Source organism: Hemicordylus capensis, chromosome 4 (assembly GCF_027244095.1).
Source record: "Hemicordylus capensis ecotype Gifberg chromosome 4, rHemCap1.1.pri, whole genome shotgun sequence".
Lineage (NCBI taxonomy): Eukaryota > Metazoa > Chordata > Lepidosauria > Squamata > Cordylidae > Hemicordylus > Hemicordylus capensis.
This window is the reverse complement of record NC_069660.1, coordinates 44717972-44745303: the sequence shown is the minus strand read 5'-3', so window position 1 is coordinate 44745303 and position 27332 is coordinate 44717972. Positions and strand designations below refer to the sequence as shown.

Below are 27332 nucleotides of genomic sequence, written 5' to 3'. Positions count from 1 at the left end.
TGGAGCCTTGTGGAACCCCACACTTTAGCTCATGCTTTTCAGAGCAACAGTCTCCAAGTGACACCATCTGGAATCTGCCAGAGAGGTAAGAGCGGAACCACTGTAAAACAGTGCCACCCAATCCCACCTCCTTCAAGCGACCCAGCAGGATACCACAGTCAATGGTATCAAAAGCCGCCGAGAGATCCAAAAGGATCAGCAGAGTCACACTCCCTCTGTTGATCGCCAGTTAGAGATCATCCATCAGGCCGAACAAGGCAGTCTCAACCCCATAGCCCACCTGAAAGCCAATCTGGAAAGGATTAAATAATATGTATCATCCCAAACTGCCTGGAGCTGAGAAGCAACCACTCGCTCAGTCACCTTGCCCAACCAAGGAAGATTAGAGACAGGTCTGTAATTAGCCAACTCTGAGGGATCCAATGCAGGTTTCTTCAAATAAGGTCTAATAATAGCCTCCTTAAGACAGAGAGACATCCTGTCCTCCCCCAGAGAAGCATTTATGCTATTTACCAGACCCTCTCTGTCTGGTAAATATGACTGCCAGGTGAAATAAGCCAGGTTGGGCAAGGATCAAGAGAGCAGGTGGTGAGGTGTACAGTCCGAAGCAGTTTGTCCACATCTTCAGAAGTAACTGAAAGTGATCCAATTCAATCCTACAAGAAGGGTTGCTGGACACCTCTACAATAGACTCTGCAGTAACTGTGGAGTCCAGTACAGCACGAATACAAGATATTTTATCTGCAAAAAAATTGTTTAAAACATCACAGCGAGTAACAGATGGTTCTAAGTTCAAATTCAAGGCGGAGGGGGCATGAACTAGCCCCCTCACAGCCCTAGACAACTCAGCTGGACGTGAATTTGCAGAAGCTATGTGGGCAGAGAAGTGTCTGCACTGCCAGAGCATAGATTCTCAAATGAGCTCTGTGTTGCAGCCTATTGGATTCGCGCAGAGTCTTCCTCCACTTGCTCTCTAGCCATCTACCTCACCGCTTCAAATCTCGCAGTTCGTCTGGATACCATGGGGAAGACTTTAAAGCAGGTTGGAGAGTCGCTTAGGAGCGCTTGTGTCTACCGCTCTAGTAAGTTCATTATTCCATATCTGCACCAGAGCATTGACACAATCTCTAGCAGAGCCAGCTTGAAACCCTTCCAAGGCTTCTTTGAAACCTATTAACCATTTAATGATTATTAATAGCCATTGATAGGTAAATAGATAGATATGGTAGATCTAATCCTTTTAAAATGCTATTTATGCAGGAGTAAATTCCATACTATGTTGAGTAGGAAGTACTTCCTGTTGTCTCCGGAATCTGTTGTGCACCAGTGTCATTGCCCGAGTCCTAGTATTATAAGACACACAGAGAAAACCCTTTTATCCACTTTCTCTACTCCCAGTATAATTTTATAAACCTCTCTCATGTCTTCGCTTACTCAGCTTCTGCTAGATTTCCTGTATGCTCATACCTATGTAAGTTATTTCTGGCACATGTAAGGCTTAAAAGAAAATTTATTTTACTAAAAAAAAATATTTTGCAAATAACTTTCCTGCTTGATTGCTTTGAGGGCAATTCTTGTTCATGACAAGTGCCAGGCAAGTGGCCGTATGGAAGCGCGCATTACAGTCTTCCGGATCTGTGGGAGATTCCATTCATTCCCACTTTATAGATGGAGCATTTGCGGCTGAGAAGAAATTACTTGACTAAAGGTATCCAGTAAACGAATGGCTGGCATTGGATTGGTTTCCTAATTATCTCATGTAACCAGAACTGGGTAAAGAAGCATCCCAGGAATACAAGTACACGAGTCTCCTATTACCTGAGTGCTAGTTGTCTGGGGGCCAAAGCAGACATGAGATCCCCAATTAGATCTCTCATCTTAAAGCAGCTGTGGGGAATGAGGCTCCAATTTTGCTCAAAGGTGCAGTGCTAAGGAGGCGTTACTTTTAACCCTTTTCTTCATTCCATATTTCCAATCTCCCACTGCCCCTACTGGTGAGTGGGAATACAGGCATAATTGGTGCCTCTGGTTTTCCTCCAGTGGGACTAATAGGAGCTCTGGGGCCTGGAGTGGTCTAGAAAACAGCATAGAGGAAAGGGTTAAACTCCCCCACCCCCAAAGTGTTGTTGCTCAGATCAAAATTGGAGCCACCCCACCCCTCCCCATGACTTCTTTAAAGGGGGAGGGCGTGTGTATGTGTCTGCATGCAGGCAAGCAAGCAAGCAGGGGAGATCAAATGATGGATTGTTATCCATATTGGTAACTCTTGTATGGGCTCCTTCATAAAAACTTGTAGGCTGCTGTAGCAGAACAGAGAAGAGACTGAACTACGGATCAAGAAGCCTCCAGTTCAAATCTCAGCTCAGCCATGGACACTTAAGCAACCCATCCTTGTCCCCTCATCTGCAGTGTGGAGATAATAGTCCTCACCTTGCAGGAGTTGTAAGGATTGTGGGATAATACACATCAAGTGCTTTGGGCACTAGGAAGTACTATACACATGGCTATTATTGGTGTTGTGATAGACCAGGAGATCTGGTCTTGTGGTCAAGGTAAAGTTGTGCCATTGAGTTGGTGTCAACTCCTGGCGACCACAGAGCCATGTGGTTTTCTTCGGTAGACTACAGGAGGGGTTACTATTGCCATCTCCTGCACAGTGTGAGATGATGCCTTTCAGCATCTTCCTGTATCGCTGCTGCCCAATACAGGTGTTTCCCATAGTTTGGGAAACATACCAGCAGGGATTCGAACTGGCAACCTCTTGCTGCTTAGGCAAGTTAATTCCCCACTGCGCCATTAGGTCGTGTGGTAGCAAGCATGAATTGTCCCCTTTGCTAAGTAGGGTCTATCTTGCTTTGCATTTGAATGTGAGACTACATGTGTGAGAACTAAGATATTCCCCTTGGGGGATGGGGCGGCTCTGGGAAGAGTACCTGCATGCTTGCATGTAGAAGGTTCCACGTACCCTCCCTGGCAGCATCTCCAGATAGGGCTGGGAGAGATTCTTGCCTGCAGCCTTGGAGAGGCCACTGCCAGTCTGTGTAGACAATACTGAGCTAGATGGGCCAATGGTCTGACTCAGTAAAAGGCAGCTTCCTATGTTCCTATGTGGCGTTATTAAACAAGCATTCCTGAAAGTTTAGGATGTCCTTTCAGAATGATGTGCTTCCTGTAAAACAGGTTCCTTTGGTGGAGTGCATGGTACTTCTGTCCCCAAAGGGCAGATTGCAGTGAATGGCCATCAGTTGAAGATGGAAGAAATAATTTCCACTCTAGGTCATGCCTGCTGTGTTAGTGAGAACTGAAGAAAGCCTGAATTATTCTCAAAGCCCTTGTTCAGTAGGTAGCTAGTTTCTGAGTATGTGGAATTGTTCCATTACAGTCCCTGCTAACTGTTTCCTCCTTTGATGACACATTGTTTTGGTAGTGTGCAATATGTTTGGGGATGAAGTCCCTGCTCTGAACCAGTGTGAAGTTGTTATTCATCCTGGGTTAAGTTCTTTATTTAGCTCTAAACTTAAAGGTAAAGTGTGCCATCGATTTCGCCTCCTGTCCTGGTGACCACAGAGCCCTGTGGTTTTCTTTGGTAGAATACAGGAGGGGTTTACCATTGCCTCCTCCCGCACAGTATGAGATGATGCCTTTCAGCATCTTCCTATATCGCTGCTGCACGATATAGTACCAGCAGGGGTTTGAACCGGCAACCTTCTGCTTGTTAGTCAAGCATTTCCCCGCTGCGCCACTTAAGCAACCATAAACAAGTCACTGCCTCTCTATCTTGTTTCTGGGGATATTACTTATTTTCTGACCAGGTTCCTATGTTTTTATATATAATAGGTAGCTTATTTATATATAATAAGTATATATAACAGGTAGAAATTTAACAGGTGCCATTTCTTCCCATCATATCCCATCACTGTGTTCAGCCTTGAAAATCCTATATGGTTTGAGACTCAGGTACCCAAAGGACTGCCTGCTTCCATTTGAACCTGTGCAGTAATAATTGTTGCAGGCCCTTCTCTGGGTGTCACCTCCATCTGAGATTAGGTGTATGGAGATTGGGAGAAAGGGTCTTTTCAGTTGTGGCACTCCATTTATTGAATGCTGTCCCTAGGGAGACGCGTTTTGTGCCAGATCCAAGCGTTTTTCGCCACCAGGTAAATGCCTTTTAAAAAATACACAGGCATTTAGAAATATTTACTCCTCTCTGACTCGACAGTTTTTAGCTGCTGATATTGTTGTTTCTTGTCATGCTGTTTTAGTATGTTTATTTTTGTATTTTTTGCTTTAATTGACATTTTGTATTTGCAAGCTGCTTTGGAATACTTTTAACCAGAAAAGCAGAGTAAAGCCATTGCCATAAGTATATTGAGAAAAGTTGCTGGGTCTATTGAATTTCTGCCTGTATGGAAGCTCTTGAAGGTACAGGAAAAAGAGGGTCATCCCCAGAACCAAGGCAGAGTGTGGGGGTGGGGAGAGAGAGAGAGACTAACTAACTTGTGTGCATACTTTATTTTCTCACCTACCTTGCAGGATTATTGTGAGGACAATCAGAGAGATTGTAAAGCACTGTACATGTTGAGAACACTATATAACTGATACTGTTGGACAAGTATAGAGCACAGTTTCTCAACCACCGGTCCCTGGACCGCTGCCGGTCCCCGAAGGGTTGAGTGCCGGTCCCTGACTGGGAGTCAACCCCCCCCCCCCAACAACTGCAATCAAGGCACTCACTTCCTCAATTTTGCACATGGCACGGAAGAGGAAGAGTATCACGGAGGCGTGGGACCCTTCTTGTGCCTTGCCTCCACATGCTGCTGAGATCTTCCTACAGCTATCTTATTCTCTGTCTTTACAGCTTCAAACTGTATGCAGCACGGGGACAACAAGGAAAAAGTATGGCATTGGGTGCCACTTGAAGGGCTGCTGGTTCTTGCATGCTCATTGTTTGCAGCCAAAGGTTGATTGATTGAAACCCAGCTGCCTGTTGCGACCGAGGTGCCTTGAGAGGGAACGCTGTTTCCCTCTTGCATCGGTGGGGCGTTGTGGTCACTCAGTCCCCTGTAACCCCCTGGTCTGCACTGCTGGTGGAAGACGGCGGTCCCCTTTGTGACCTTGCCAGGGGTGGAACCTCTGGCCGGGATCATGCCGCAGTGAGGCTAAGTGGTGGAGGGAGGGAGAAGGGCCACCTTGGCTTGGGCTTTGCAGAAAGGGAGTGCAGGTGGACCTTCCTCGGGGGAGGGGGAGCAAGCATGCATACCAAGGAGGGCTAAGTGGAGGAGGGAGGCAGCGTGGTACGGGGAAGAGGCAAGATACCATTTTGTGCGTTCATGCAAAAGGGTCATTGGATGAATAGCACTGGAATTAAGTGATCCTGGGGATTTGATACCCAGCACGGTTCGTGTCTGATCCAAACCGATTTAAAACCAGCTGCCTGTTGTGGCCAAGGCACCTTGAGAGGAAATGCCATTTCCCTCTTGCATTGGTGGGGTGTTGTGGTCCCTCGGCCCCCTATAACCCCCTGGTCTACACCCTTTATGATCTCGCTGGGTGCAGGGGACAACCTCTGGCCGGCATCATGCTGCGGTGAGGGCTAAGCAGAGGAGAGAGGGAGGAGGGCTGCCTTGGCTCACCTCGCAGGTATGCGCGGGCAGCATGTGGGACCACGTGAGCTGCGTGGCCCCAAAGGCAGGCTGGTGTGATTGGCGCTTGCAGGGGAGTTGGGAGGGGGGCACAGAAGCGCGCATTGTGAGAGAGGATGGGGAAACACCTGCTACACTCTGGTGCGCAAGCACAGTGGCGGCAGCTCTTGGATCCAGGTGACCTTCCGAGCGCAGTCCGGTGCACCATTGCCTCACCCACCCTGAACAATGTCTTGTCTCCCCAGCGAGGAAAATGAGGCATCACCACTACAACGCTCCACGCCCTCCGGCATCTCAGAATCACCCCCTTCCCTTTAATGCCAGGTCCCCACTGCTCTTCTTCACATTTTCTTTCACCGTTAAAAAAAACCCCATCCCCAACACCTGCCATGTAACCGTTTTTAAGGAGTTTTGGAGGAGCTGCGCTGGTTTCATTAGGTCCACCTCACAAAGTGCACATCAAAGAGCAGGATCCAGATCAAGCCAGGTGATCATGATGAAGCAGCATTGACACAAATGAGAGATGACTAAATTAATTTCAGTGGGTGGTCCTGACTAACGTCGTCTGGATCCGGCCCTGGGACTACACAACTCCTGCTAAAACTCCACCTCCATCATGAGAGGGTTAAACTGTAGATTTCCGGCTTTACTGAACTTGCCCAGCTCTCCTCTCATCACTTCCTTTTTGCTATGCTTGACATCCAGCCTGATGAAGCGTTTTGGGGAATTCAAAAGGTTGCTTGTGTGTTGTTTTCATTGGCCCCATGTAGCTTTTGAATTTTTCTAATGGCCCAACATCCCCTCTCCATTGAGTAATCACACAAGCACCCCCACACCCCGCACATACTGAAGACATACTGGAGACAAATTTGTTCACCCAGGCTTTTAGATTCAGGGGTTCTCAACCTTGGGTACCCAGATGTTGGTGGACTTCAACTCCCATAATCCTCAGCCATAATGGCCAAATGCCATTGTGGTTGGGGGTTATGGGAGTTTAACTGAGGGAACCAAGGTTGAGAACCCCTAATATTCCATGTTTAAGTTTTGGGCAGTATAGAAGTCTGATAGATAGATAGATAGATAGATAACCTTGAAACCCCTTTTCTAACTGCTGGTCCGGGAAACTGCGCATGAAGAATGTAGCGGTCCTTAAAACTCTGCACGAAGAATTTAACGGTCCTTGACTCCAAAAAGGTTGAGAAACACTGGTATAGAGTGTAAACACAGTAGCTGAGCTGACTCTGCCACATGCCAGAGTCTTGAATACAACTTGAACAGGGTGTTGTTGACACAAAGACTTATTCACCCAGCCTTTGCCTAATGCACTAAACTAAGAATGAATAACGCACACAAACAGCATGTGCCCTTTGTGACTACTGGGTATTGGATTCCAGCACAGCGTCACTGCGTGCCACCTATCCAAAGCTGATCGTATCCTCCTAAAAACCAAAAAAACTCTTTGCTGGGGTTTGCTTTCTCGACACACAAGTGCCTCCTCTCAGCCTGTCAGGGACAGCAGCTTCAGCTGCCCTGGGTAAGGTGGGTTGGGTTGGTGAGGAGGAGGAGGGCAGACTGCTTGGGCCAGCTTCCAGGTGCTCTCCCCCACCCTCCCACTTCTCCAGCTCAAGCAAACAGGATTAAAATAGCTGGGGAGGAGCAAAGGGGCTGGGATGGCCGAAAGAGGTCAGGCGAGGCAGCTGCAACTGTTACGTGTTCCTTTCAGCTTATTTTCCATATGCCCTTTTTGCTCCCTCAGCTGACTGGTTTGCTAAATACTTTCTGGGAAGGAGAGGAAATGTTGGCCAGCACTGAAGAAAGCTGTTGTGGCTCTTTTGGATCAAGTAAATGGGGCACCCCACCCACCTCTCCTCCAGAATGGGATGAGAAAGCTTAGGGGAATGTGTTAAGGAAAATATCTTGGGGTCAAGTGCTCTCCTGGCATCTGCCTTTCAGTCAGTGCAAGGTTTACAGCGATGCTGTGGGCCTGAATGGAGAGCAGTCACAAGGATCTCTGTTTACAAAATGCTCACAGCTGCCCTCTGGCTCTTCACATGTCAGACTTGTTGACAACTGGTGCAGAGTTCCTAGAGAGAATAACCTGAAATCTTGCAAGAGATCCTACCACTGGTTCCAAAGTTAAACACACACACACCCCGAAACCCCCTCACCACCACTTCTGGTGTTCTTACAGTTCAGATTTATTTGTCCAATGTTTTGGCTTGCCATTTGTAGCATTTATTGAGTGTAGGCCATATTTTCTTTTTGTAGGGTTTTTGTTTTGCTTTTATGCTAAAAAACCTTGATCATGTTTATTTGTCTTGGGCTGTAGATTGAGAGTCACCGAAGATTATTTGCTAATATCCTCTCGTAATGACACATCATGGCTTTTGTTGTTGTAAGGCATCCTCCATGGAAGTGGAAAAATCCAAAGCTGAGTCAAACAGCTGCTTGATGGAAACTATTGACTTAAACAAAAACAAAAAAGGAGAAAAATGTGGCTGAAATTTAAAGTGGGACACAAACTTTTTCAGATGATATGTACAAAATGGGGGCGGGGAGTAGTTCTGAGTGGAACTAATAGAGCCTACTTGTGGCTGCTTCTAACATGGTGATAACAGCAACATTATTGTGGCAGCAACCAAAACAAAAAGACTAGAGGAGACAAAGATCTGGCAAAATACCCACCAGAATAACAAGGTGCCACCACAGAAAAGGTGATTTCTTGTGTGTATGTACCAGGGTTTGATAAATCCCAGGTGCCAGGGTGTCATGGCACCTAGAAATGTAACACTGGTGCCTAGACTAGGATTTTCAGAGGTAGAGTTATTTATAAAGTCTTTATTTGTCCCAGGCAGTCCTGTTTCTGTTCTAACTATGTTACTTGTGATGTGGATAAAGAGAAGCCTCTTTACTATACCCACCCACTCAACAACAATATTCTCTAACCCAACAACAATATTTGTTATGGAGACTGATTATTTTGCAATTGTCCATTGGCTCCTAACTTTGGGGGGCAGGGGAAGTTGGCCTCTAGTTGCAAAGAAAATTTATCAAGTCCAGGTATATTCCCACCACACCTCAGCTGATGATGGAACATGGACCAGGCCACCCTGGAAGACCAAAAATAATATATATGTTTCTACCTGAAGGACTGCCTTACTCCATTTCAGTCTACCCATGCTTTGAGGTAAGGGGAGGTTCTGTTGAAGGAGGTTCTGTTCTGGATTCCCACACTGATGAAAGATTGGTGGGGATCTGGAAAGGAGCTTTCTCCATAGTTGCGCTCAAGTTGTGGCACTCTTTTCCACATAACCCATTTCACCCTGCCCATTACAGACTCTTTTGTGCCAATGCAAGGACCTGCTATCAGTGACAGCCCAAGACCAGTGTTCCCTCTAAGGCGTGTGCATGTGTTTCCCCTCACAGAATTTTTGATATCCTCACATTGCCTTGATACTGCCGCCCAGAACAAAACTTATTCCGCACACAGATGAAAAAAATTAGAGAGAATGCTGCTCAAGAACACAGTGTGCCTGAGAAAGTGCCAAATGCTGCCTCCTCATGCTCTCCGTTTTTTGTTTTCAGCAATAACCACTGTCATGTCACTAAGTGCACAACTGCACACATAAATGCCCCTGCCTCTTTGGTTCAGTGAGCACCCCCCACCCCCACCCCGTACTCTGCTGGCATGCTAATAATGAAAAGGGGAAGAAAGTAGAAAAAGAAATAATGAAAAGACTCTATTCTGTGCTCTACTGCCCTTGCCTTTTCATCATTTCCTCTTCTACTTCCTATCCCTTTTCATTATTAGGCCAACAGTGGTGCATGAAGGAGGTAAGAGGGGGCACACTGGGACAGGAGAAGGCAGTGGAGCTCCGTCTCAGAGTGGCCCTTTGCTGAGTAGAGGCCGTGCCACCACTCAGGTGCTCCAATGGCGGAGGGAGGTGAGACAGCGGGGAGGGCATCTTGCTGCCCCTCTGGTACCCCCAAATCTTTGCTCCACTTGGCACAGCCTCCACTTGGCCTAACCTTGGCTCATGAAATAACCATCTTTGCTTATCATTCCTTGCTGTGATTATTTGCTGGCTGCGACAGTGTTCAGGCTTTGCTGTTGTTCTTTCTGTTGGTTTCAACTTGTATTCTTTATATCATTGTCTTTTCAAAGCTGCATGTTGTGCACTGCTTTGGTTGACTTTTTGAAGGTAGATGGGTGATATCTAAAACTATTATAAATAAAATACAGGAGGAGGAGGTTTTCTCTACTAACTGGCAGACTTTAAATTGTAAGCTCCTTGTGGCCAGAGAATAATTCTTTTGGCTTATGCTATACTGCAAAGTGTATACAATGTATAAATAAGAATTCTTGTTCAAGACATAAGCCAATCCTTGAGAATATGTTTCATATAGAAGTAAAACTAGGGCTTAAGTTGGAATGCTGGAGCTACCAGTTGTAGTGTTCATCTACTTTTTTTGTTTAGCCCAGGGATTCTCAACCTTGGCTCTCCAGATGTTATCAGACTTCAACTCTCACAATCCCCAGCCCCAATAGCCTTTGGTTGGAGATTATGGGAGTTGAAGTCCAACAACATCTGGGGACCCAAGAAGTTGAGAATCTCTGGGTGAGCCTTTCCTTGCTGCTCTGGGACTTTATTGCTCAGATGGGGCTGTACCTTTTATGTAGCTTTGCAACATCTGGCAATAGTTTCTGCCTGTGTTGCTTATCATGCCACCATGATCCCCTGTGGGCAGGGCTTAACAAAGAAATGATAAACAATTCCAAGCATAGATACAGTGCCTTTCTTAAGTACTCAAAATGCTTTATATGCCTTATCTAATAGCCCCGTAGATTAGGCCAGCAGCATTGTCTCCATATTGTAGATAGGAGACTGAGGATGAAAGGTAGTCTGGATGTCAGCCACTAAGGAAGCACTTGCATAATCTACTTGCATAGATACATGAAAAAATGGGAATTTTCAGAACTGCACTTTAATGAGCAAGTTTTCCCTGAAAAATACATGAGACATGCCAGAGGTTGTTTAATGAGCAAGTTTTCCCTGAAAAATACATGAGACATGCCAGAGGTTGTGCACCTTGTGCTAGCACAACACTAGTCCAAACACAAGATCCAGACTTAGCACAATTAGCTAGTGCAATCGTCTTGCACTAGTGCAACGTATTGGTGTGGGTGTTTTGTTAGTCTGGATGTCAGCTAGTGGCTTGCCTAAGACTACCTGGTGAGTTTATCATTAAGGTGATTTTGGAAAAGGGATCTTTCTCACTCACAGCTTGCTCTCTTAACCATTTATATCAGCTATAATGTTCAACAGCAGTAGGCCTCACAGTCAGCGTTGTATAGCCTTCAATTACAGAATGCCTAGAGCTATTGTTTGACAGGAAGGAGGGCAGGAATGAGTTTCATACATCATTTTTAAGAACTGTGATTAATAATAATAATTTTTAACCTGCTCTCTCATAACATCCTCTTAGAAACTTGGACATATATTTTCTCCCTTCTCTTGAGTTCCTTTCCCCCAATATAAGGTTGGCACATAATTAATTACACATAAACCGGTTGCTGTGGGACTTATGCACACACAGCTTTGCCCAGAATTGCAGTCAAGTAAATATTTTAATAAGGGGGAAACATACAGTGACGTTTGTAGAAGCCTAATACACTTGCAAAACTAAGGCTGCAATCCTGTGTACACTTACCTAGGAGTGCCCCCCCAACATAGTGAGGCTTACTTCTGAGTAAAGATGCCCAGAATTGTACTGCAACTCCCAGCAGAATTGCTGAATAATAGTGCTTTCTAGTATCATACAGGCACCATCTGCAAAACATTTCGATAGAAACATACTTAACATAATGCATAGAGTATATGCAAAGTACGCATATACTCTGGCCATAAGAAGATCATTGCTGGATCAGATAAAGCATCCATTTGGTCCAGCATCCTATTTCCAACTAGGGCCAGCCAGATGGTTCTGGGTAGCCCTCAAGAAGGCGTGAAGGCAACAGCTACCTAAGCTAGTGGCCATCAAACATGCACACTGGCAGTGAATTCCATAAACTAGCTATGCATTATGTTAAGTATTTTTGTCTAAATCTGTTGCCAGTCGGTTGCATTGGGTGACTCTAAATTATGGGAGATGTAATATTCCACATGTGGCTACACCATAGATATAGTAGGAGATGGCCAACCTGAAGCTCTTCTTCAGCTATTGTTGGACTATAATTCCCAACCACAATTTATTGCAGCAGGGGGTGATGGGAATTGTAGTCCCACAACAGCTGGAGAACCTCTGGTTGTCCATTCCTAGCACTGATATTGAACTTTTTTAATTTTTGCTTTCTTAAGCATCCCTAACATGCAATTCTCTTTCTTCATTAGTGTTACACGCTGAATTGACATTTTTATCCATCATGACCCTAAGTTCTTTCCTGGTTAGTAACTGCCATATTAGACCCCATCAGTATATTTGCAAAGATTTGCTTACTTGCACTGAAGCTAATTCATCATTTTGTTTCTAGTCTGAAGAGACCTTTTTAGAACTGGTCACAATCCAATTGGATTCCCCATCCTAAATAACTTTGTGTCATTTGCAAACTTGGCTTCCTCATCACTCACTCTGACTCCAGATCATTTTTGAATAAATTAAATAGTACCCATCCCAGTAGAGATCTTTTGTTTAATCCCATTCTCCTCCCTTGTGAGAACTATCCTTCTTCCTGCTTCCTGTTGTTTAACCAGTTATTAAGACACGGTTCCTAATTCCATAGCTGCTAAGTTTACTCAGGAGCCTTTGATGAGGGACGTCATCAGAAGCCTTTTGGAAGCCTAAATGTGTAATGTCTGCCACATTACCCTGCTTATGTGCTTGTTGACACTTTCAGAGAACTCCAAAAAGTAGCTGAGGCATGACATCCATTTGCTAAAGCCATGCTGATCCTTCCTCAGCAAATCTTGTTATTCAGTATGCTTGACAAAGGCCTTAATTCAACAAGTCAGTTTGTGTGCACAACAGATTGCATGTATTTTGGGAGGGGGTATCTTAACGAATACTCTTTCCCTCACTTTTATGCCACTTGAAAGTGTGTGTTAAACACAAAGGAACTTATAAAAGTAGTTTATAAATTTAAGTGAGAGCTGCGCTTCTGATCTAGGCGTGGATCTCTTCCTCGTTCTTATTTTGCTTGGCTTTCTAGTAATGTCACACTGGATCTGCAGGAGCAGAACTCTTTTCTTTTTTTAGCAGACTGTTTTGTATTGAAAGATTTCACTGTATACACTCTGAAGGCTTCTAGAAATAGCAAGAAGATACACAGGGAGGGAGACACTTCTCCAGAACACTATCCTTCTGTGGTGCCTCCTCTCAGACAAGCAGAAAATACCCTTTTAATGGTCTTAGGTGATTCAGTTCCTTGTCCAGTAGTTAGAGGCTTTACAATACTGATCATTCAGTGGTACAATTGCTATCTTGCCTGCTTATAAGGTATGTAGACAAATTCCATGGAGGACAGATCTATCAGTGGCTATAAACTACCTCCAGGTCCAGAGTCAGGATGCATCTGAATAGATAGATATTTATTTATTTGATTTTTATGCCACCCTTCCAAAAATGGCTCAGGGTGGTTTACATTAAAACAAAAACAATTAAAATCAATAAACAGTTAAAATCAAAAACTATAAAAGCAATATAAAACCAATTAACAATTAAAACATTTAAAACAGTTTTAAAACCCTGGAAAACCATTGGGCCTGATCCAGCCAGGTTCTCCTTCTGTTCTTATGCTTATTCTCCTTTCCAAGCTTTTTGTCCACTTCCCTCACCCACCCCTGCTCTTTCTTGCTCTTTGCCAGGACTTCCTGATTATTTACCTCTGTCCTAGGGCATTCTATCCAAAGATAAACCTCTCTTATTTACATCAAGAAATGCCAACCAAACAGAAATTATTGCCCTTCCCTCCTTTGCTCAACAGACCCTCTCCCCCTCCCACACACACACACCCCTTTTGCCTCCTTTCATCGGTTCTTGTCTACCCTCTCCTATACTTCCCTGTAAGGCCCAGGGCAACCCTGTCTTGCAATTTTGTTTTTGCCTTTTCTTTCTATTTTTATTTCCTTTACTCTTTGGGTGATGCCTGAATTTGTCCATCCGTCCATCCATATTCTCTCTCTCTCTCTCTCTCTCTCACACACACACACACACACACACACACACACACACACACACACACACACACCAAGCAGCAGCTCATTGAGGCCTCTTGAGCTCACCTGGATTTGCCTGCCCCATATAATGTGCAGGCATGTTTAAGGATTATCATGTGCCTGTAAGCATGTAACCTGTAGTCTGTGCTTTCACAATTAAGCCCAGCGTTACCACTCTTTTACAAAATAGGTCCTAGCACTTGGTCTGCCAGTGCAGGGGAAGTGTTCCCAATTTTGGATCGTGTTCTTGGACTCATCCCCAACCACACTGACCAGGTCATTGTGACTGGAGATGATGGGAGTTTTAATCAAATAACATCTGGGGATCCAAGATTGGGAAACCCTTATAGAGAGGAAAGGTCCCCAAACAATTGCTTCTATTCTATTCTATTCTAATTCTATTCTATTCTATTTATTTATTTACATTTTATATCCTGTTCTTCCTCCAAGGAGCCCCGAGCGGTGTACTACATGCTTAGGTTTCTCCTCACAACAACCCTGTGATGTAGGTTAGGGTGAGAGAGAAGTGACTGGCCCAGAGTCACCCAGCTAGTTTCATGGCTGAATGGAGATTTGAACTCGGGTCTCCCCGGTTCTAGTCCAGCACACTAACCACTACACCACGCTGGCTCTCTTTGTTTCTGCAGTCAGCTTTTAAGTGGCATGGCTACCTTTCATCTGAATAGATTCCCAGGCTTGCTGTGGGGATGAGATTCTGGGGACAAATGTATATTTTTTGCATTGACCTCCTGGGAACTGTAAGTGACTAAAGAACTGCTGTTTGGTGGCTACCTCTGCGAATAAAGGCTCCCTAATTCCCACATTAAACATCCTTCTCGATTTACATTAGCTCCCATATATAGTGCCACCTTGGCTGTGCTGTTTGTAGCCTTCTGCAGACATTTGATTCAATGTGCATCTGAAGGTATGCAAGGGAGATCAGAATCATTCCTGGTGGCCATGCGCGTTGCACCTGGCCTCCACATGCTCACTGTACCATCTGCATAGGGTCTATACATGTACACCCAAATGTGTGTTGGCTCCCTGCATGTGATCCATATATATGCTGCAAAAATTGAAGGTATGATTCATGTAAATTGGGAACCCTACACATCTTAGAAGACTGTTGTTTTTGCTGCAGCAGGTGAACATGGCTATGGTTCTGGATGCAGCTCCCCAGATAGGTTGTCCGTGGGGTGGTTTTACCTGCTTCTGCCTTGGGTGACTTGGCTTGCTTGCTTGAAATGCTTAACTTCCTATTTTAGCAGTGAACCTTTGGATAGTGGCAGATGGCCAAGCCCAGGAGCTGCTCTCCACTCTCAATCTTCAGGAAATGTGGTCGGGGAGAGAGAGAGGATCAACCATGCCAGTGAGAAGCAGAGAAGCTTCTCGAGTTTGTGGCTAAGAACAAACTCCTCTCCTTGGCACCTCCATGTCTTGGCTTCTGAGGAAGGAAGATCTGCAGGAAGATAGAAACTAGAAGGCCCCAGACCAGGGGAGTATTCAGTTATCCTGGCCACATTTCTTGTGTCTTCCCCCCCCACCAAGCTGTTTCAGTAAGCCCAGAGGAAAGAATAAGAGTTAGCAGGTGGAGGGCCAAGTGGCATTTCTTAGGCTGCCAGCTCCCAACACTGTTCTATGATTTGCCAAGAAATCTTCTTGCTGTGATTATGGAGACATTTTAAAGCCTGCTTGATCTGCTAATATATTTGCGTTTTCTCATTGCTCATACATTAACTAACTAAACCCTTCCTCCATTTAAAAATCATTAGATCACTGTGCCCTGTGACTATAGGGTTCAAAGGGAACTCAAAAGCCATCAGTCTTGACCTTCTGAAAGAGCTGATTCTTCATGCCCATGCATTCTTTAGCTATTGATAGTTGAGTTCTCCAGATTAGTATTCTGAGAGCAGGTGGGAGGCAGATCGAGAATGTTAGCATTGACAGAATAACTTCATTTATCCTCATCCAGTTACCCACTAAATCTGAAGCTTTCAGTGTATTTGTCCCAAAAATGTGCTGGGCAATAGGACTTAGTGCTGAGGTTGCTGCCACATTTTAAGGCTGCCTTTTTGCAGAAGATTTAATTGCTTGGATGCTACTAGGAATAAAGAAACCACTTGCACAAGCCCCCTACCTACACAAATTTCTTGGCTTGCACTTAAGGCAACTTTCCACCTTGTTTCCTGGGAACTCGCAGTTCTTGCTTCAGAGCAAGTGGGACAATAGCAAACAGCAGTTAATGTCATCTGCATTGCTGTTAATGAAATCCAATTGCAAACACAGTTCCGAGCTCTTGGCTTCTGGCCAGGTGCCAACTCTGCCAGATCAGGAGGTATCTGTTTTAGATGCTAACTGAGGATGTTTGTGTATGACAGTTTTGTAACATTTATCTTCAAATAGTTACCCCAAGATATGAATGAGATATGGTATGAACAATAAGATAAGAGAAGTGGATAATAAGAGGGGTGGGGAGCTAGGGAGCATGAATTGTCCCCTTTCCTAAGCAGGTTTTACCTTTGTTTGCATTTGAATGAGAGGCTTCATGTGAGCTCTGTCTGCTGTAAGATACTCCCTTAGGGGATAGGGTCTTAGCTCAGTGATAGAGCATCTGCTTGCAAGCTGAAGGTCACAGGTTTAATCTCTGGCATCTCCAGTACAGGAAGGGCAGGGAAAGACTCCTGCCTGCAACCTAGAAGAGCAATTTCCAGTGAGTTACTGAGCTAGATGGACCAGTGGTCTGACTCAGCTTCCTGTGTTCCTAAGAAGAGCCCTACCAAATCAGGCCAAGCATCAATCTAGTTCCAGAATCCTCTTTCCAGCAATGGTCAGCCAGATGCTAGGCTCCAGTTCCCCTTGATAAAATCTAGTTGACTGGAAGAAAATGCTTCTAGCTGCAGCATAGCAGTAAGATTTGCAGCCACATAGGAACTAGTTTGTTTACTCTGTAATTGTTATACTGTACAGGGAAGTGACTTGACTAGCAAGCCAGAAGTTGCCAGTTTGAATCCCCGCTGGTATATTTCCCGGACTATGGGAAACACCTATATTGGGCAGCAGCGATATAGGAAGATGCTGAAAGGCATCATCTCATACTGCATGGGAGGAGGCAATGGTAAACCCCTCCTGTAGTCTACCAAAGACAACCACAAGTCTCTGTGGGTGCCAAGAGTCGACACTGACTTGCGGCACACTTGACTTTACCTTTTATTGTCCAGTATTTCATCTCTCCCTACCAGCTTTTCCAGTCTGGTTCCAACAGTGCTGTGTAGTCTGTATATTCCCTAGGAATAATCACCCTCATCACCTAGGAACAAAAGGGAGGAATTTGTTACAGGTATTAAATCACTTCCCATTCTCAGAACTCATCCATCCTTAGACAGAAAGGATAAGTTCTGAGAACTTATCTGAACCAAATTCCTCATTGTTATTCCCCTTCCGATTTTAAAAGTTGCTTGATTGGAAGGGTAATATATTGTAAATCATGCTTTCATGGGTGTGACAGGTGCTCTTTTTCCCTCCCCCCCCCCCCCGGTGCTCTTTGACAATTTTAGCTTGGCTAAGCTATTCTGTGTGGATGTGAAATGGAGCAGTAAACTCTCATTTGCACTTCCATCAGATGTTGGCTTGTTTTTTAGTTGGGAGAGAGAGCCATGGGGTGGATTCAGGGAAATTATTTAACTTGTTTTCAGGGATGTGGCAAAACTAGAAATATTTGCACATTTCTGTATGCACATTTCTATAATCCTTGCAATCGAAATGGACCCCAAACTGCTTTAAGGACTTTACTGTCTTTTATTTGTATCCTTGCATTGATTTCTCTATCAAATATTCATATACATAAATTAGGTGGAGGGATTTTGGAAACACTTGCTGCATGCTGTGAACAGCTGACAAAGTATGTGTTTGTAATACACAAATTAGGCTGTGAGGTGAACTAGGGAAAAGCTCCTAGAAAATTAGTTTCAAGGTAATAACCACCATCCCTCTGCCAGCATCTACATAATCTCCATGCTTTATAGGCAATAAACGATCACCACCTGACCTTGGGTTAAAAGCAGTCTTCTTTCTAATTTCTTTCATCTGTGTGCGGAATGAGTTTTGTTCTGGGCAGCAGTATCAAGGCAGTGTCCGTGCACAAGTATTCAGAGTGGGATCTTCCTGATTCAACCTGAGCGGGATCTAAAATTAACTGAGCAGACATCAAAAAATGTGTGAGCACGCACATGTTCGCACACCTTAGAGGGATCACTGGTTAAATGTTATCTGTACAATTTCTTGTATTTTTTCGCTTGGGGGGGGATTAGGACTTATTTAAAGGAACACCTCTAAAATTGGATTTTGTACCCAGTCAGTATGTAAGACGGGGCAATAGCTTTAACACTTGTTGCCCAGTTTTTCAGAGAACTTTCTCCCTAAGATCTGGGGTGGGGGTGTTGCTTACAAACATTGCAGGGGTTATGTAGTCCTTGGGAACTTGCCACAAAACAATATCACAATGAGCCTTGCCTCACAACATGAATGGGTGATGCATAGATTCTACATAACTGAGTAGATGCGGTGGTGCTAAGGCGTGCATTTGGACTGGCTCATTACTAAGAAATATTTTGACTGGATCTCTCCTGAAATACCCCTTAAAATGCTTGTGTCACCACATGTTATTTGCCATGCTGTGTCTGAAAAGATTAGTTTAGATACATTGTAATGACCAGTCTCCCCGCCCTCTAAAGAGTTAACAGGAAGTGAACCCTTGTCTTGACTGACAGGCTGGTGAACTCCAGGGCTCCACCAATCAGTTGACCAGGTGGGTGGGACCTGAGAACTGCAAGGGGAATTCTGGGAACAAGAAATGACATCTGGGCAGAGAGTGTGGAGTAGCATGAGGTTGGATGCCTCATGGTGTTGCTGCAGATAATCTCTCAGCATGAGAGATCTGCAGGAGGGTTGATTCTCATCAGGAGTTTGGTGAGTTCAAGGATAGGAAGCCAGGGCTTTGGCTTTGGGAATTTAGCATAGAGAAAGGGTGTTCAGTCTAGCCTTGCCATGTCCCCCAGAATTTAGGGTAGCCCCCGGATTTTGGCTCCTCCACCCGGATTTACCCAGATTTCAAATGTGCCACCTGGTTTGCCTGGATTGTACTCTGGATCAGATCACATGGGAGGAAAGAGAAAGAGGGAAAAGAAAGGAAGGCTCTGCAGCTTTGCCTCCTGCCATTAGCTCCACAGTTTCTCCACAATCATTGGTTTGTTTTAGTGTTCTAAACCAGTGTTTCTCAACGTTTTGGGAATCATGGACCAGTACATTATTCATGCGCAGGTTCCTGGACGAGCAGTTAGTAAGGGGGTCGCCCCCCCAACCCCACCCCCAGGCACCCCCCAAACAAAAAAAAAGAATTTTGGGCAGCTCTCCGGAGCTCATTTCCAGGCAGCCCTCGCTGCTGAATAATGTTCATTTCGAGGAAGCAAAATGAATTTATTACCCTTTGTTAACTCTTTCCCTATCTCCATTTGTGTGTGTCTTCCTTGGTTCATTAGATCAAAAGAAGCCATTTTAATTTAAACATTTTGGGGTTTTAAAAATTAAATGATCAGTTGTCTTTGTTTCTCAGAATATATCTGTTCATCGTGGACCCCCGTAGTGTGTGAGTGAAATCTTTAAACCTGACTACACGTTATATCAGGATGGGGACGATCTGGTTTGGCAGCAGTACATGTGGAAAGGATATAGGGTGGATCAAAATTGAACATGAGCCACCTGTGTGATGCAGCAGCTAAAACACACAGTGACAAAGCATCTTTAGAGGCATAGTGTTCAGATTGTGAGAAGTCATTGTTCCATTCTATTCGGTGCTGGGCGGACCTCACTTGGGAAACTGCCAGTTCTGGGGACTGCATTTTAAGAAGAATGTTGATGCACTGCGAATGAGTTAAAAGGAGAGCAACAAAGATAGGGAGAGGTCTGGAAAGAGATTGTACAAGAAGTGGTTGAAGAGAGGAGAGTGGGTCTTGTGGTAGCAAGCATGACTTGTCCACTTAGCTAAGCAGGGTCCACCTTGGTTGCATTTGAATGGGAGATTACGTGTAAGCACTGTAAGATATTCCCCTCAGGGGATGGAGCCGCTCTGGGAAGAGCATCTAGGTTCCAAGTTCCCTCTCTGTCATCTCCAAGATAGGGCTGAGAAAGACTCCTGCTTGCAACCTTGGAGAAGCTGCTGCCAGTCTGTGTAGACAATACTGAGCTAGATAGACTAAAGGTCTGACTTGGTATATGGCAGCTTCCTATGTTCCTAAGGAATTGGGTATTTTTAGCCTAGAGCAGAGAGAACTGCTGCTACAGATATTTATATGCTGCTCCTCAACCAAAGTTCTCAAAATGGTTTACATAGAAAGATAAATAAACAAATAAGATGGTCCCCTCTCCCCAAAGTGCTCATATTCTAGAAAGAAACATAAGGCAGATACTAGCAACAGCCACTGCAGGGATGCTATGCTGGGGTTGGATAGGGCAAGTTGCTCTCCCCCTGCTAAATACAGTCATCGCTTGCCAACTGCGAGGGTTCCGTTGGATACATGGGGTTAGGGGCATCGTGGTCGTGAAAAGACTGAAAAATACAGAAAAATGACAAAAAGATTGCCCCAAATCACCTGGAATCCCTTTAAATCACTATTGGTCAGCAAGAGGATTGCCCCCCCCGAAATCACCCCCAAATCCAAATTATGATGACATCCCCCCCATTACATAATAACTTGCCAAACTGCGGATACTTGGGTCACAGTTGGCAGGACCTGTCACAATTTCCCCGTCACCAATACTCAAAACCGCAGTTGGGAAAACCACAGTTGGTGAGGGACAACTGTATAAGAGAATCGCCACTTTAAGAGGTGTTTCTTTGCTCAGTTAGTAGATAGGGAGATATAATAGCTGCTCAGTTAGGGAGATATGTTAGCCGTTTTCAAGGTTCCAGGTTCTTCTAGCAAGAGAGGACAGAAGGTGTTGCGGATGAATTGATGAGAGCACTTACGTGACCAGTATATTTTCAAACACATGTCACTTCCATGCTTTATATTTTAGAATATGGGAAGTGGTCCTAGTTGTCTACAAGGAACTTTCCTGCAGAGCCAAAGGCATCCATTGCATCAGAGTTAAGCTTTCCAGCTTGAATGCTTTCCTGATGAGCGGGCATAGGAGAGGCTTTGTATTTGGATCTTTCACAATATTGATAATGTCTGGTTAAGTCATATGTGGGTCAGTATAAAGTACCATCCCATTGCTGTAATATCTCTGTATAACTTTGTGTTTGTCTGGCTAACTAATCTTCACTTGATGTAAGCAATGCTTCCTGCCTTTAGGGGTCAGGTGATACACAGGACTTTGCATATACAGTGTATGGCTTGGAAACCAGAGGACTTGTGAAGATTCTTGCGAAGCTATAGGACTAAAAGTAGAATGAGAAGTAGGGAGGTGAAGGGCAAGGAAACCTGGAGACAGAGGGACTGAAGGAAACTGGCCAAATGCAGTTGTTCTCCAGTTTGGAGAGGGAGGAATTGCAAGGCCCTTTAGTGATGCAGAAAAGATGCTGCTGCTGCAGCAGATAATAGGGTGGAACAGACACACACTTTGTTGTGTTGCACACAGTGCCAAATGGTCAAGAGCATTGAGGCGTTGTCCCAAAAGGGGACATCTGACTCTCGCTGGCCGGGTTGAGGAACTTGTTTATATGTTCTGCTGCATTTTGCTGGAAAGCCCAGTGCTCTAGAGTAGGCATGCATTAATGTTGGATACAGATTGAGAGCAACTCACATGAGGTTGTTGTAAAGACTATCAAGATACTGTGTGGATATAAAGTGCTTTTGGGGACAGGGAACTATTTTCACCTACCTTTTTGCTATGTAAAGTGCTTTGAAATTTTTTTTAAATTGAAAAGTGGTGATTAAATATTTGTAATTCTATTGTAATTAAATAGTTGCCTCTCTCTTGCAGAGTGCCACAGGGCTCAATCCTCACTCCCATGCTTTTTAACATCCATATGAAGCCACTGATGAGGTCATCCATTGGTTTGGGGTGAGGTATCATCATCAGTATGCTGATGATACCCAATTGTACTTTGTCACCCGGGCCAATCCGGGGATGCCATGAATGTGTTGACCCATTGTCTGGAGGCTGTAAGGGTTTGGATGGGCCAAAACAAGCTCAGGTTTAATTCCTCCAAGACAGAGTTGCTCTTGTTCAGTTCTCGATCTGGCCAGGTTCCGGTTTTGAGTGTTTCCCTTGATGGGGTCGCGCTCCCCTTAAAAGAACAGGCTTGCGATTTAGGGGTTATACTGTACTCCTGGCTCCTCCAGGCACAGCAAGTGGAAGCCGTGGCCAGGGGAGCCTTTGCCCAGCTTTATCTGGTGCACCAACTGCGGCCTTAACTTGACCGGCAGCCCCTGGCACCTGTAACTCATGCCCTTGTCACCTCTCGGTTGGACTACTGCAATGTGCTCTCCCTGGGGTTGCCTTTGAAGATGACTCGGAAGCTTCAGCTGGCCCCAAATGCCATGGCCCGGCTGCTTATGGGCAGCAGAAAAATTGATCATGTTTCAGCTTTGCTGAGGTCACTGCATTGGCTGCCAGTTTGCTTCCGGGTCCAATTCAAGGTGCTGGTTATCGCCTAGAAAGCCCTTCAGGGTTTGGTGCCTGTGTACCTTCAGGACCGCCTCTCCTGTCCAACTTCGACCTGCCCTCTGAGGCTGTCTCAGGTGGGCCTTCTCAGAGTTCCTGGCCCAGGGGAGGTATGTGGGGCCCAGGCTCCTGGGAGGGCCTTCTCTGTTGCAGCTCCCTCCTTATGGAACACTCTGCCTCCTGAGATTGGTCATGCCCCCTCCCTTCTGTCCTTTAAGAAGCTTCTATCTCTTTTCCAGGCTTTTAGTTTTTAACATGTATTGGAGGGGGCAGTCGGGCAGGGCTGTCTTTCGGGCATGGCAAGCAGGGCTACCACCCCGGGCCCCACTCTTTTAACCCCCGTTAGAATTAACTGGTAGGGAGCCCCGCACTGGCTGATTTGCCCCGGGCCCTGAACCCCGCCAGGGCTCTCTAAGGACAACCTTAGAGAGTGTGTGTGTGTGGCGGGGGTTCTTTTTCTTTTTTCCTTTCCTTTCCTTTTTTTCTTCTCCCCGCTTCTTCTCTTGTCTTCATTGTTGTTGTTTTAATTTATGTAAACCTCCTTGATTCTAAGCAAGTCAGGCGGTCAATAAATTTGCTAAATAAAACAAAATAAATAAATAAATAATTCTAATGCCTGGCATCCTGACAAATGAAGAGCGTGTGAGTCGGGTGTGTGGGCACACAGTGGCATCCCTTGTCTAGCTCCCCCTGTCCTCCTGGCTTACGCTGTTGGGCAAGAGGGCTAAGAGCCCAGAGCACTCCCCACACTCCAGGAGTGCTTAGTAAGATCAGAAACATGTCACTGACTCTCTGCAATGTGTTTTCAGTCTTACGAAGCGTACCGAAGCACTACAAGTGCTCTGGACTCAGCCCGCTTGTGCAACAGCACAAGCACAGAGGTACAGGGCGAATTGATTTGGTATCAGTACATTCACTGCATTGTCTCAGTTGGGTATGATTTGTATTATTCTGCTTGTAACATTTGGATTTTTCTTGTTACCCTTTAGCACAAAAAATTTATATTGACATCAAAAATCTTCATCAAGAGTTGTAGAGAGGTCTGAAAGGCTTGGGTAAGCCAGGAAACTTATTTCATCTGCCTAAATCTGTTGTTTTTTCTTTTCACAGCGGATCGTTGTAAAGAGGTGCAGCAGATCCGAGAGCAGCATCCAAACAAAATTCCAGTGAGTACTGAGCTTTTTTGTGGGGGAGAGGGGAGCGTCTCAATTCTAAGGCTTCCGAAAGCCCAAACATGCTAGGAAATAATGATCTAAACTCTTTTTTTCCTGGATAAATGACTCACATCTTCCACAGTACTACAAGGATGGAAGAGGGGCTCTGCCTTTGCAGAGCCTTGCTGCACAGCCCAGTGTAGGCAGAGGGAGGGGAAGTGATTTTTATTTCTCTACTCTCCCTCCAAAACCCTTTTCACTGCCAGCAATATGTCCTTGAGGGCTTCATGACTATCAGGGACATAAACCTGGCCGGTTTAAGGGCTTCTGGAGGGAGGAAAGAGAAGTGAAAAGCATTTCCCCTTCTGACCATGCTGTGCTATGGAGCAAGGCTTCAGCACAGCTATTCTCCAGACTCTCTGCAAGGCTGGAGAATAGCTGTGTTTCTGCCTTTTTCTGCCTTCATAGCACTGTGGTAGATGTGAGTGGGCCACAATCATCATCTTTTTGTAATTGTTCCCTAGCTGGTAGTTAAATGAAGTTGTTGTCTGCATATTATGGTAGAGTGTTATGTGCCAAGCACATGATTGATAGATGATCATTGGTTCATCTAACCCAGTATTGTCCTCTAGCTGACAGTAAAATTCCCTAGAATTTCAGAGAAGTGTTTTCCCCAGCCCTTTCAGGAGATGCCAGGGATTGAACCGGGGACCTTCTGCTGGCAAAGCATGTGCTCTTTCACTGAGCTAGAACCCCACCCCATTAGCGGTCTTGCTCTCAAACGAAATGTGTCAAAGGCAGAACTCAGATGTGTTACACCTTAATCAGCGTTCTCTCTAATTTTTTTCATCTGTGTGTGGAATGGATTTTGTTCTGGGCGGCAATATCAAGGCAGTGTGTGCACACCTGCATTCAGAATGGGGCCTTCGTGATTCAACCTGAGCAGGATCTAAAATGAACTGAGCAGATATTAAAAAATGTGTGCACACATGCAAGCCTTAGAGGGAACACTGACCTTAATCCTTGGTTATTGTCATCACCCACTACATCTGCACCATTGACAGATCTTGTGTCAATGCTTCCTTCTCCTAGCATAGCATAGAACGTAGGAAGCTGCCTTACACCAGGTCAGACGAGTGGTCCATCTAGCTCAGTATTCACAGTGACTGGTAGTGCCTCCAAGCTTTCAAGCAGGTGTCTTTCCCAGCCCTACTGGAGATGCAAGGGGTTGAAACTGGACCTTCTGCATGCAAAGCAGATGCTCCACCACTGAGCTATGACGGCATATGCACTATCTAACTTGCTACTCCTAAGGCTGTGTACAGGCAATAACATTTCAGAAGCTTTGCTGATGCATGGCCTCTTTGTGTCTAGTCTACATAAGGTGAGACCCAAATCCTTCCCTCTCCACCCATGTGTGGCATGAGACCCATACATTTGTCCTGCTCATGTGTATTGTCCACCTTGGTGGGGACAGACCACATCAGCAGGGCATGCATACTTATAGAAATATGTTCATGGACTCAACTTCACAAAATCTGAGGTTCACTTTTATGCAGGACTCTACAATTGCCCTCCAGCTGTTTATGGACTACAGCTGCCATCATCCTAGCCACAGTGGCCAAAAGTCAGGGATTATGGGCATTGTAGTTCAACATCTGCAAGAGGGCCAAAGTTGTGCAACCTTGTTCATATGATTCACCATACTTAGATCATTGACATCAGAGCTCTGTGTAAACAACCCAGATAATTGTTGGCAGTCTTACCAGGCTGCTGTTGCATTTATTTATTTGACACTTTTCTATACCGTCCCGTATACAAATTCCGGGGGAGTTTACCATTTAAAACACAACAATCATTAAAACAACACAATTTAAAATATAGATAAAAACTTTAAAGCTATAAATTAAAAGCCTGATTAAAGAGGTATGTTTTCAGATTTACCCTACATTTCCCTGAGAAGTAGATGGACCTGTTAGGATATAACATGCACCCAGGATTGAAGTCTGGCTTCACATGATGTCCCCTAGCCTCAGTCCTGTATGCCTCCCACTCCTGCTCACACGTGAAGGAGGGAAGGCTTCTGTTTCCAGTCCTTTCTTGGGTCAAGCCAGTATGTCTTGCTGCATCTGAACCAGGCCATTCTGGCTTATTCTAGCCTGAGGCGAACGTGGGGGGTGGGGACAGGAAATGAAGCTAGAAGTATGCCTATCTAGTGTGATGTCTGCAATCTGTGTGTTTGTTGTCATCATAATTGAACTGAGTGTTGCACAATGGATACTTGTTGGCTATAGTTGGCGGTGAACAATACAGTCCTCTTTAATCCCACCCACCCCACTCATCTGGTTTACCCACTTTTAGTTAGTTACTAGACACATTTTGGAAACAAAATTACATGGGCTAGTTGTTTGGATAGGAACCTAGGAAGCTGCCATATACTGAGTCAGACTACTGGTCCATCTAGCTGAGTATTGTCTACACAGACTGGCAGGGGCTTCTCCAAGGTTGCAGGCAGGAACCTCTCTCAGCCCTATCTTGGAGATGCCAGGGAGGGAACTTGGAACCTTCTGCTCTTCCCAGAGTGGCTCCATCCCCTAAGGGGAATATCTTCCAGTGTTCACACATCAAGTCTCCTATTGATATGCGACCAGGGTGGACCCTGCTAAGCTAAGGGGACAAGTCATGCTTGCTACCACCAGACCAGCTCTCCTACCTAATGCAGGAGATGCTGTGCCCTGTTTGGCTGCTCAGCATAGTAGGATTATTTTTGAGAGAGGAAATGTGTTGCACAGCAGCAAGGCTGTGTGTGCCCCCCTCACATGCAAAAAAGAACAACCAATTGGTGCTGCTTGCATCTGCTCCTTGCAACAGTAAGTTGTGGTATTGTTGCTAAAATGCCATGGGTAGGAGTATCATGCAAGGGTCAAAATGTGTTTGGGGCATATTTTGAGTGATCATGTAGAAAGGCCAGTTTTATTACCAGTTTCCTGCTCTTTGTCATCAAGTTCTTAGTCCCTCAGCCTTATCTTGTCTGTCATCTGCCTTTCTTTCCTTCCCCTATTCTTGCTTTTTAATCAAGGGTGTTCCCCATGCTGGAAATGGCCTCCCACTCCCTGTCTATCATGACAACTTTCTTTCTTACTCTAAAACCTTCTTCAGAACCTTGCCAACAAACCCACTTTTTCCCCCCTAGGCTGCCTGAAAAAGATACTTGTCTCCAAGAGGAGGGGGAAAGAACAAACATTGCTAGTTTCCTTTTCTCTAACTGGATGTATGGAGGAGATTCTTACTTGCCATAGGAAACCAGGCAAGTTGCTATTTGCAAGCCTGAGCTAACTCCAGTCAGATCATTGGTCCATCTAGATCAGTATTATCCACACTGACTGACAGCAGCTCTCCAAAGTTTAAGGCAGGAGTCTCTCCCAGCCCTACATGGAGATGCCAGGGACCTTCTGCATGCAAGGAAGCAGATGCTTTTCTACTGAATTTTGCCCCCCTCCCTGCCCTATCCCCTTAAGGGAATATCTTACAGTTCTCACATGTCAGCCATCTTATTTATTTGTTATTTCTCTGTGTAAACCGCCCTGAGCCATTTTTGGAAGGGTGGTATAGAAATCGAATAAATAATAATAATAATGTAGTCACCTATTCAAATGCAA

General features: G+C 45.0%; 1 protein-coding gene across 1 annotated transcript in view; it reads left to right on the top strand.

The window, feature by feature from the left end:
• MAP1LC3A (microtubule associated protein 1 light chain 3 alpha) overlaps positions 1-27332 on the top strand; it is a 42364-nt gene that overhangs the window by 5607 nt on the left and 9425 nt on the right. The window contains exon 2 of the mRNA XM_053247515.1: positions 23630-23685. Coding sequence (XP_053103490.1) covers positions 23630-23685 — 56 coding nt within the window. The remainder of the gene's footprint in view (positions 1-23629; positions 23686-27332) is intronic.